The sequence below is a fragment of the Sciurus vulgaris genome, assembly GCF_902686455.1.
Source record: "Sciurus vulgaris genome assembly, chromosome: 7".
Lineage (NCBI taxonomy): Eukaryota > Metazoa > Chordata > Mammalia > Rodentia > Sciuridae > Sciurus > Sciurus vulgaris.
Window position 1 is genome coordinate 136,358,363 of NC_136467.1, and position 12,041 is coordinate 136,370,403.

The window sequence follows — 12,041 nt, forward strand, 5'->3', positions numbered from 1 at the left end:
AATATTTAATTCAATGGTGATCACATGGCTATACTGTATTCTGGGCAAAGAACTTCTCAGAGCTTCAGTTTTTCTATAAGAAAACCAAAGTATTGAGTATAATAATATAATAATAATAACAGTATATAATAATCATCATTCCTACTTATTCTAAAATTCTAAATACTAGGATTCATTTAGAAAGAAAAGGATCCAATAGTCTACCTGCACAACCTGAAAAGATGTTATTTACTCCCCTAAAACAAGCTTTTAAGTGTCTACTGAGTATTTCAGAGTAATATGATAATGGAATGTTGAATAACTATTGTATCATTTGATATAGACCCATCAGCATTAGAATAGTGTCAACAATCCTGGTGTTTAGAAAAATTCAAGTTAATAATGAAGGAAAAATAAAATCCATCCAATTGGGCTAATTTTTTGAGAACAACCTAAGTACAGTCCATCCTACTATAAACCGCACATCAATCAGCTACTACTAGCAGTGGTAAGAGGATCCAGGGGACCTCGCTTTCACTCCAGTGGCCTGGCCTCCATGTTTCTGGGGGCTGACTTACTCTGTCAGATGCATACACGACATCAAATAGCCCGAGAATGGTGACGACAATTCCCACAGCTGGGCCATTTACCACTGCAATCAGAGGCTTGGGAAAATCTATAAAAGAGTTTACAAAATCCCTATGGAAAAGGAAATAGAAAAGTGTTAAATGTTAATGTTCCAAGCAGGCAAGAAGGTCCGAGTCTGAGATGACACCACAGCCAGCAGTGCCTCCCTGCCTGGCCACTTCCCTGCTTCCCCTCCAAAGTCACTCAGGACACCCCCTCAATGGCACCTGATGGAAGCTCTGCAGTGAATCCTACAGGCTAAGCCTCTTTCGAATCTTTTACTCCAGGCAGTGAGTTCAGGAGCGTACACTGGCTACAGTCTGAAGAGACTAGGACAGGTGACTGAGCACGTGCTGTGCTATCACGGCACAGTGGGAATCAGGCTCAGCAGGATAACAAGACAGGAAGAGCGAAGCCTTCACAGCTTTCTTCTGTGTCCTTCAAGACTACTTTGAGTCTCCTGTTACCAGCATTCGTGGAAATCATCCATTCCCTGGACTCCATGAGAATGTGTTCAATTCCTCAATATGAGAGAATTTTATTTCCGATTCTAGTTTACCTCCTGCCTTCTAGTCAATCTCATGTAAAGCAGCAGGTTGGCAGGTGACAGACACTAAGGTGATAGAATGGGTGCCCACGTATGGACGGAGACTTTGAGAAATAAACTTAAGTTAACCGTATCAGCAGAGAAGTAGGCATTTCGCTTTTTCTCAAGTAAATACCACTTTGATGTGTAAAATGAACCCCCAGGATCAGACCAATGTCACTCTTACCTCAGTAAAATGCCAGCATTTTTAGCTGATTCCTCTATTTCACCTGGAGGAACAGCTGTGAAGTTAGTCAGATCATTCCCACTACTGTAATAATCGCCACTTCCTGTAAAAAACAAAACCAACCACCATTCATTCATGCCTGCGTTTGCTCTGTAACACTTGAGAATCTACTTACTGTGTGCCAGGATCTACGTGCCAGGCACTGAAAAGACACTGGTGAACCAGCTATGCTTCTTGTCCTAACTTACAGACCAGCAAGTTAGCTGAACATTGGTTTTAAAACACAAAAATAAGCCAGGTGTGTTGGCACAAGCCTGTAATCCTAGCCACCTGGAGGCTGAGGCAGGAGGATCTCAAGTTTGAGGTCAGCATGGACAACTTGGTGAGATCCCTTCTTGAAATAAAAATGAAAAGCACTAGGGTTGTGGCTCAGGGGTAAAAAGCCTCTGGGTTCAATTCCAATCACAGCAAAACCAAAACCAAAACCACCTCCAAAAGGTAGAGAATGTAATTGAGAGACAAAAGAGAGGTACGTGATGATACAAATAAGGAACAGGGGGTTTGAGTTAGTCAGGGACTTAAGGGGAGCGTTTTCCCAAAGAAGGGGCTATTGAATTGAGATCTGAAGGAGGGGCAAGGCCAGACAGGGAGACAGCAAGGAAATAAAATTCATGCAGAGGGTCTACATAGAGGGTGTACCCAATGTGCATGATGGGCTGAAAAAAGAGTCATCACGGCTGATGCAGAAGATAAGAATGGGGATGAGTAGGACAGACTGTCGGGCTTTCTAAACCCTACAAAGGAGTCCTGTCTTTAATTCAAGATATACTGTGTGAATGAGTGTTAAGAGTGTGTGTGTGTGTGTTCAGTACAGAGAATTGAATCCAGGGGCACCTGATCACTGAGTCACATCCCTATCCTTTTTAATTTTTTATTTTGAGGCAGGGTCTAAGTTGCTAAGTCTGGCCTAGAACTTGTGTCCTCTTGCCTCAGTCTCCCAAGTTACTGGGATTACAAGTATACGTCAACATACTTGTGTTTTATTATAGTATGATCTACATATGATAAAACGATCAGTTCTTAAATGTTCAGTTTAATGAGTTCTGATCACTGTAAATACCTGTATGACTGCCATCCAAAACAAGATACAGTGATCCCCCTCCTTATCCTCGGGGGAGCCATTCCAAGATGTTCCACAGATGCCTCAAACCTTGGAACAGAACCAAACTAGTATATACTATTTTGTTCCCCACACAGTCAGCCCTCTGTATCTGTGGATTCACCAATAGAAAATATTTAGGAAAAAAATGCCTAGGTACTGAACATGTACCAACTCTTTTTCCTTATTATTTCCTGAACAATATAGTATGACAACTATTTGTGTATAGTATACACAGCACTAACATTATATTATACACTATAAGTAATCTAGCGATGATTTAAAGTATACCGGCAGATGTGTGTAGGTTCCACACAAATAATGTGCCATTTTATATAAGGAACTTAAATATCTTCAGATTTTGGTATACTTGGGGGTATACCATCATTCCAGAATGTTCCCTAGTTATACTAGCCCACCTGCCCTGAGGCAGTCACTTTGGGACATCAATCACTACAGACTAGAACTTTTGTCCACTGTAAACCTTCACGTAAATTGAGTGATACAATATGTATTCTTGTATTTGCTTATTTTGTTGAAATATGCTTTAAAGATTCATCCATGTTCATTTGCCAGTTATTTGCTCCTTTTTATTGCTGAGTAGCATTCCATCATATGAATAGCTGACAATTTGTTTATTTATTCAGCTGTTTTTGGAAATCTGAGTTTTCTGCTTTGGCTACTGTGAATCAGGCCACCATGACAGTTCTTGTTCAAGCCATGTTGGATACATGCTTACCCTTCAATTATTAAGGAGTGGTAGCCATGTGTATTATATGGTTATATATTTATAAACTAGAGCATTGCAGTATTAGAAAACATCTTCACACTTTTTCACTTAATTTCCTATTCAGCAGAAGACTCTCCAAAATAGAAATTTAATTAAGAAGTCCAAGAAAATGTCTTACCTGTAATAACAGTTATAGTTGAGTTATCTGTGCTTGCAACTTTAAGTGCATGAATAATTTCTTTGTACATCTATGTGAAGGGGAAGATGAGGAAAAGAACAGTGAAAATAAGAACCACCATTCAAAGGATTCACTATGTCAGTCTGCAAGCCTGCTCTCACAAAACCTTTATATTGATTATAGTTTTTAAAAAGTGAACTAATCTGCTAGGCATGGTGGTGCATGCCTATTATCCCAGTGGCTCGGGAGGCTGAGGCTTAGTGGTTGAGTGGCCCGAGTTCAATTCTCAGTACCCACACCTGGCAAAAAAGGTCCAATATACCTAAAAGGATTTTCATGTGTTTTATAATTACTTGATGCATATAATATACCAGGAGCTTTGGTAGATGCAGAGGTGCTAAAACTACTTTGTTCTAAAAGTGAGCAAAAATGATGCAGCTCTCGAGCTTCTGGGATTAATACAGGAGATTATTGTGGTCAAATGGGGTCACAGGGTCTAAAGTATGAAGCAGCATGAAGCTCACAGGAGGTGCTGAGGTTTGTTTAGGATGGGTGCCGGAGGAGGTGGTCAGAGAAAACTTTCCAGAAAGCAGTATCTTGCTGTGACCTCAAGAAAGAGCAAAGTCCTGGACAGTCTGAGAAGTGGTACAGAATGCCACAGGCTGAGATTTCCGAGACACCATAATGGCATTCAAAGACAATGCCCTCCAAATTTTAAATCGGCAACACTTCTGAAAATCTTGGACATTTTGCACCTAGAGTAGGTGCAGTCTCTATCTTAGATAACATTCCAACGTAGGAAAGAATGATGAAGGGGGCTGATATTTATGGATATAAAAACACCGAAAAAAAATTAAGGTATAGGCTTTACATTACGCATGAACAAAGATGTAGTCATTTCCACTGAGGGAAGGAACAGGAAATAACTCTAATTTACTACAGCAATGACATAGCAGGGAAAGGTGAGTGGCATGAGCCAGGTTTAGAATATGTATATATTGGGGTTTCAGTTTAGGTTTTCTTGCTGAGTAGCTATGTGAACTTAAGAGGTTTCTTGTCTATTTTATTGTTAAATACTGGTAATAGGCTCCTTGTGAAAAATAAAACTCCATGGAGAAAGTGCTGACCCTTACTAGGCAAGCTGAGAAGAGAATCTATTAGTGCCAGGGTTACATAGAAACGCGTCAGGGCAAACAGAAATACGGTTCTGAGAATCAAATGTCTTATCGATTATATGACACCTATTCAACTTCATGAAATTCTTAATTATGAAGATTTCAAATCAGTATGTTGGCTGGGGAGATAGCTCAGTTGGTAGAGTGCTTGCCTTGTGCCTTGCAAGCACAAGCCCTGGGTTCAATTCCCAGCACTGAAAAAAAAAAAAAAAAAAAAAATTCAAATCAGTATGTTTTCTCTAACACACTGAAGAAACATAATCACTATAATCCTTTCAAATTTGACTCCCAGTTCAGCACCGAGCACTGGATAAATTCCCTATAATTTATTTCAGGGGAAAGGGGTCGAAGTCCTTATTTTATTATCCACTTAGTTCAGGGACAAATTCAAAGTTGCCCTGGTAAAGCAGGGTTGGGTTATGGTTTACTGAAGATAAAGTCCTTTGTCCTTTCCCCTTCTATTCATACAAAATCAAACTTCATAACAGGAGGAAAAACTCAGTCATGCATCTAACTGACAAGCAGATACTTTGGGGGTATTTTATACCCCCAAACTTAGAGTGCCTCTCTGCATGTTATCTTATATCAACATATATTTCATTTATATTAACTTAACTGATTTGTGCTTCCATTCACAGGAAAATCTCAGTGCCTCTTGGATACGTACTTCTGACCCGAAACTCTCAAATCCTAAACAAAATACGTCCAACTCTGATGCTCTTGTTGAACAAATCAAACCAGAGACATTTTAAAAATAGAAATAATGCTGAAGTTCAACAGTTTGAGTAAAACAAATAGAAGAGGAAAAGAAAAACAGGACACGCTCGCAGGGCTCATTACCGAAGTGGTGATGGCATTTCTTTTGGTGGGCCGGTTCAACATGATCTTTGTGATGCCACCTTCAGAGGTCACCACCACGTTTTCGGATTCAGGTAGTTTCTCATCGGCTGCTGCAGGCTTTATCTGGCTAGAAGATTCAGACGAAGGACTCAAACTGGACACCAAATCCACATAGTTCTGCCTGGCAGTTTCCTGAAGAGTAGATGACAAAGAGGTTCAGTTCATAGTGAATAAGCATTTTTGAGAAACATACTATGCCAATGATTAGCACACTGCAATAAATAAAGGAGTTCAAAGGCTCTACTGATAATAGCTTGGTGAGAGGCACCAAGCTTCATTAGACGTCGGACAAAATAAAAAGGAGGGTATGGTGGCACATGCCTCTGATCTCAGTGGCTTGGGAGGCTGAGGCAGGAGGATTGCAAGTTCAAGACCAGCCTCAGCAAATTAGCGAGGCCCTAAGCAATTTGTGAGACCCTATCTTAAAAAAAAAAAAAAAAAAAAGGGCAAATTCACCTTGGGTAGGCTGCCAAGGGCACTCCATGCATCCCATTTGGTTTTATTGATGAAGTCCAACATGCCTGGTTTAGGCGTATTACAAGGTCCTTCGGTGGCCTGTGAAGAGGAAAAGGGTGATTAGTGGTCAAATGTCCATGTAAACTGAAGCCCTAAATATTTAAGATCTATAAAATCCACAGCTAGCATGAATATCTCCCCTAAATTCTTTCCTAGCATATGTAAAATGACCCGAACACTCTCCCTCACCCTTTCTTTGACATTGTTGCTAAAAATGCACAAACAGAAAAAAGACTGGAGAGAGAAAAGGCGCTATTGGCTCAGTCTCTAAAATAAGTTATAACTTCCTGCATATGGAAATAATGCAAGAGAAAGGTTCTGGGGAAGTGCTTTCTGAAAAATTCTAATAGTTCATTAATTTCACACTGATGATCATATATTTCCCAAAGAAAACATTCAAGCCAACAATTTTCAAACATTTGGAAACCCACAGTATATTCTGAAAGCCCATCTATAGGAACAAAAAACACCACTGCTGGGTGGTAGACTTGGAGTAACAGCAACAGAATTGTAGTTGGTGGAGGTGGGGTGTGGGCTGTCAGAACCACTAGCTCTTAGGAACTTAACAGAAGGACATGCCACTGAAAAGCAAAGAGCAATTACGTATTTATTTGAGGGTAGGTGGAGTGGGTGTCTTGAGATGAATAAAATATCCTGTTCAGCTATTTCTCATAAATGACAATTTAAAATTCCATGTAAAAATTTTAAAATTTTGCAATTCAGTTTAAAGAGGAAAGGCAGTAAAGGATGCTGACTTTCTACAGACTGAGTCACTCTGCAAGTGAGCCCTCTGAAAAGTTGGAGGGAACAAAATTCATAAGATGAGGGTTGGCCCTTACTGGCAAACCACTCCCACATCTGATACCAATTTTGAGGTATAGGGGAGGTATTCCCAAGACTACTCTCAGGTTTAACAATTGACTAGAAAGTCACAGAACCCACTGCAAGTTGTTATACTCACAGTTACGGTTTTTTTACAGGAAAGAATATAGATTAAAATCAGCTAAGGGAAAAAGCATACAGAACAGAGTTCAGAGCAAAAGCAAACATGGCAGTTCTGATGTCCTCTCCCCAGTGAGTCAGGAGAGAGTAACTCAGAATCCATGTGTGACAATATGTGCAGTCTTGCCCACCAAAGCAGCTCACTTCAGCTTCTATGCCCAGAGTTTTTACCAGTTCTGTATCATGCAGGTATGATCCGAGAAACTGAAGGTCCCACCCTGTACTATTTATATCTGGAGAGGACAGCTTCCTACCCTAAGTCACACCGTGAGAACGTCCAGGCAAACAAAGGTGCTCCAATCAGAAATAAATAGTTCAAGGGTTTAGAGATACCTCCCCAAAGCTGAGGGGGCAAAGCCTTGTGTGGCACAACTCATGTCAATCAACTAAGAGAAAAATAACACAGGTGATCAGAGTGGCGTTATACCTTCAAAGTTCTGGTTTTTCAATTTTGTTATAAAAAACTTCAAACATAAACCAAAGAATAATATTAAAATAAATCCCTAACACCCCATCACTCAAACTGAATAATTTTCAAATTTTGCCTGGCTTCATCTGTTTTCTTTTTTGCCTATTTTTAATGAATCCCAAACATCAGGCTATTTTGCCTCTCCATACTTAGTATACATTTCTAAAAACACAGCTACATTTTCTTGTAAAACCATGACATCATTGACAATAATTCCTATGTAGTTTCTAAAACTCAGTCCACATTCAAATCTCCCAAACTGTCTCAAGATAACTTTTCAGTTGACTTAGTCTAATCAAGAGTCAAATAAGGTCTCTGCATTTGAATGTTATATCTTTTAAATCTCTTGTGCTTTGGAGTGACCCTGAGGGGTTACTTTATGCTTTACTAGTATTTCAAGTCCCGAAACAAAACAAAATCACATACACACACACAAAACCGGCCTATCTATACTCTTCAGAGAAAAGGCAACAATACACTCAAAATTTTAAAGCTGCATTTTAGTAGACTGACAGCATATGTATTTAAGGGGTCATTTACTCAAAATGTCAGACTTTAGGCATTTACCTGCTTATACAGTGCATAGAGTTTTAGCTTCACTTCATTTCCTGGATCCTTCTTCAAGAGTTTCAACTGATTCACTGCATTTTCAAAGTCCTTCTCACTGGCTCTCATTGCTGTCCTGCTCATGTGCAGCTGAACTACTGGGAAATGAAGGTCCTGCAGAAGACTACAAATATTTGTTTCCAGTCGTATTTCCGTAGCCTTGTATCTGATTGTTCTCACCCCTTACATATACCAAAATGCCATGTATATCTGTAAATATTTTATATTTGTCCCAGGAAGAGAAATCAACACCAAAGCTAATGGTAGTAATTTCAAAATAATGGAAAAAATACCTGTAATTCTGGGAGGCATTTGTAAGCAATTCAGTTAAATAAAGATTAAAAACAACTAGCAGGAAATTCTGTCCATGTAAATTTTGCTACAAGGCAAAAAGTAAATGAAATTCGTGCAAGACTGAAGCTGGCAGAACAAGGGATTAGAATGCACAGAATTTAGTCGTGAGACCTAAGGTCCTGAAACAGCCTCTGCTCTCACTGATTAATCAAATATAACTATTATCAGCTCAATTCTAGATGACAAAACACTTTTCCCAACATACAGGTGGAAGAAGGAAGACACAAGAAATGTTCAAAAGGACAGGTGAGTAGTTGGCATTCCACACACATCTTCTCAGGGAGGGAGGAGGGAATCTACCTGTGCAGGGTAGTAGTCAATGAAGCAGGCTCAGCAAGTGTACCCCATCCTTATATGCAGGATACCAGACAGGTGCAGAGCAGAAACAGCAAGCAAGGGCAGGAGGTTAAGTTTTTAAGCACGGGGGGAGATGGTGAACTTCAAAGCACAGCACTGAGGCCATAAGCAAAAACTTGGATGCTCACAATGATGACCCTGAATAATAAAGTTAAGGGCATTAAAGATGATGAAAATGATAGATACAAATAAAGCCCAAACCTAGCAATCATTATCACCTTCTTTGCATTTATGTTACTTGTAAATGGTACAATGACCTCTAGGTTTAAACCCTGGAGTATAGGAAGTCTATAAAATCAGCTTACAGTAAATTTTACCTTTTCTTTTTTTCCCCCAAAAAGGGAAAAACTGTATTTTACCTGAATTTGGCAATGGGAAAATTCCAAGTGGAAAATAAAGGACAATTTAAAATGTCTTCAAAAAGCTTAACTATGTAAACTTCCCATCAAATGTGGTGTAAACTTATCTATTTTAAAATGAAGTGTGGGTTTTAAAAACAAATTGCTAAATTATGACCACTTAAGAAAATAATACTTCCACTACTTCAAAGCAATCACCATGTTCCAGGTTGTTTCCTATATAGATTCGTTTTGGGTGGTTACACAGTCAGGACTAATCACTTAACATTATAACATGTATTCTCCAAGAAGCAAAGTTTTCGGCCCACATTGGTGACAAGGGCTTTCCTCAGCAAACAAGCAAACCCGTGTCTAGACGCTCTACTCAGTTTAGCCAAAGGCACTGTGCACAGGGTGGAGCGGGCAGGCCGGGGCACCGGGATAAGTACCCCGGCAGCGGGGACAGCTCTCCCGCCAGAAACTCAGTTTCGGATGGGGGCGTGGGCTAGGCGCGGATGCGGGCGGAGGTCTTGGGGACCTGCCAAGGAGAGGTCCGCAGCCCCTGGACCTCAGACGATGCATTCTGATCCTTCTGGGCCCAGCGGAGGAGGAGGGCAAGCAGAGGTCACTCTCGCTGGTAAACCATGAAAGCAAAACCCTGCAGCCACCCAGACCGGAAAACAGCGCGGCTCCCGCGAGACCGGCGGGAGGCAAGCCCGCAAGGGCGGCTGCATCCGGCAAGCGACTCTGGGCTGGGCGGCCGAGGCGTCAACCTTACCTCGGACACCAGCGACGCATCAGCCTCCCCGCCATGCTCACCAGCGCGCCCCGGGTGAGGACGGAACTGAACAGGCCAGGGGCGGAGCCAGGGGCTCGCACGGACGTGGGCGGGGCCGAGGCGGGGGCGTGGTCCGGGTTCTGGGCGGGGCCGAGGCGCCGGAAAGCTGTCCACACGCCGGCGACCGAGGCGAGCGCCGGTTGTGACTGGGAGACTCGGGCGGCGCAAGGGTCCCCGGCGCGTGACCGAGACGCCCCTGGGCGCTGGGCGGGGACATTCTGCGAGCCCGAGGCGCCGCCGCACTGAGTAGAAGAGGATGTTGTCTGACACCCGACTCTGCGAGCGCCGCGGCTGCCAGGGCACCGGGCGCCCTGCGCAGGGTTCAGCTCAAGAGTCCTGCGGCGACTGGCAAGGAGGGGTCACTTCACCCTGTGGCCCAACCATGATCTCCGATGCCAGTCTCAGCCTTAGCTTTAGGAAGTGGGGGTCACAGTTGAGGGGTTAAAAATAACCACGTTATTAGCCCCCAAACAGGAGAGGTTTACCGACCTGGAAGGTTGCCTGAGGGTCAGGAGTGGTCTCTGAAATATTTTGAATCAGCATTTTCATGTCAATGACTGTGGGTATTTTTGAGTTCTGCCGAAGCTCCGACAAAGTATTTTCTTTGGGGAAGAATTCTTTAAAAAAAAGAAAAAAAAAATCACTACTGCACTTTAAACCTGGTGTTCGAGGTATGGGATCCAAGTATGTCTGTTTTTGTTTGTTAGTTTTTTTTTTTTTTTTTTCCCCCTTTGGTTTATGTAGTTGACATGTGTGCTATCAGGCTAATTGCAAATTTCTCAACAACTCTGCAGGTAATGCTTTATTATGCTGATGTGGATATTGAGATCCAGAAAGATTAACTAGGTGACCACTTGCCCAAAGACCTGAGACTTGCAAGTGAACAGAGTCCTATCTTTATTATTCCATGCTGATGAACCTATTGGTTCATCAGGCAGATATGGTCAATAGTGAAAGTGGGGACAATATTGGAAGCCAGGTGGAACAATTTGGGCTTATTCTAAAACTTTCCTTCGGATTCTATAAAGTGGTAAGTTGGTCGTTTGAGCTGAGTCTCTCAAAGACCCCGATTTCTACCAGTCTGGGGTGACCCTGGTAGATGGGGAAATGCTCTCCTCAGAAATTGCAGGTACTGGGAGAGCTGCATCTCTCATAGAAATATTTAAAAGTCCCTTGCTGATAAGCATTTTGGAAGTAAAATCTTGTATTGTCTTAGTGAACTCTCTACTATGTTTTCATTCAGAAATGTGGTATGCAGGAAATTAACTTTTTGTCAAACTATAACTTTATTTTAAAATAGAGGAGAATGGGGGCTGGTGAGATAGCTCAGTCGGTAAAGTACTTGAGCACAAAGCCCTGGGTTGGATTCCCAGCACCACAAGAAAGAAAAAAAAAGATAGAGGAGAATGCAACAAAGATTTATAAGATGTTATAGAAGAATTTGAAAGACCTGTTTATGTATTCAATGTAAAAAAGAATATTAGAATCAATTGCAAAGTTAGATACAAAACTGATTAATAGTCCACAGAGCAATAAAACCATAACCTGTGGAGCAAGTTTTTCTCCTGTTGCACAAATCATTTGCATCTGTGCCCACTGTCATTTACTAAAGCTTCATTTTATCTCAGTATCTGAGTGACAGGAGATGGCTGAGGAGACAAATATTCTTGGGAGAGGGTCACCTTGGAACCACCTTTGGTTTACCAAACTCTTACCAGGAGACCATGCTATGCCGTATAAACCTGCTGCTGTGGCTGGAGGTTGTGGGGCCAGTTCCCAGTGTCAAGGAGCCATTGTGAGTCGGGTAGTGCTCCATGCTAAGGAGATTGGATTCTGCAGCGAGAGCAGCAGAGAGCCAGTGAAGATACAACTTGCATACCTGGCTACATAGTGTTCAGTGCAGCCATAGACTCCCAGTACATTCTCAGTGTAATGCTTCTGGATGTGAATAAGAACTATAGGGGCTGGGTTTGTGGCTCAGTGGTAGAGTGCTCACCTAGCACGTGTGAGGCACTGGGTTCAATCCTAAGCACCACATAA

The 12,041-nt window shown here is 41.8% G+C and overlaps 1 protein-coding gene across 6 annotated transcripts in view; it reads right to left on the reverse strand.

Annotated features, from left to right (window-relative positions):
- ECI2 (enoyl-CoA delta isomerase 2) overlaps nucleotides 1–10,052 on the reverse strand; it is a 149,172-nt gene extending 139,120 nt beyond the window's left edge. For 4 of the 6 annotated variants that reach the window (XM_079146401.1, XM_079146403.1, XM_079146400.1 and 1 more), the window contains exons 1-7: nucleotides 9,942–10,052; nucleotides 8,076–8,238; nucleotides 5,978–6,076; nucleotides 5,462–5,653; nucleotides 3,447–3,516; nucleotides 1,380–1,482; nucleotides 558–678 (exon numbers count right to left, since the gene is read on the reverse strand). In XM_079146401.1, coding sequence (XP_079002527.1) covers nucleotides 558–678; nucleotides 1,380–1,482; nucleotides 3,447–3,516; nucleotides 5,462–5,653; nucleotides 5,978–6,076; nucleotides 8,076–8,238; nucleotides 9,942–9,976 — 783 coding nt within the window. In that variant the 5' untranslated portion in view covers nucleotides 9,977–10,052. The remainder of the gene's footprint in view (nucleotides 1–557; nucleotides 679–1,379; nucleotides 1,483–3,446; nucleotides 3,517–5,461; nucleotides 5,654–5,977; nucleotides 6,077–8,075; nucleotides 8,239–9,941) is intronic. The other 2 variants (XM_079146399.1, XM_079146404.1) reach the window with 2 other exon arrangements.
- Between the last annotated feature and the right edge of the window lie 1,989 nt (nucleotides 10,053–12,041).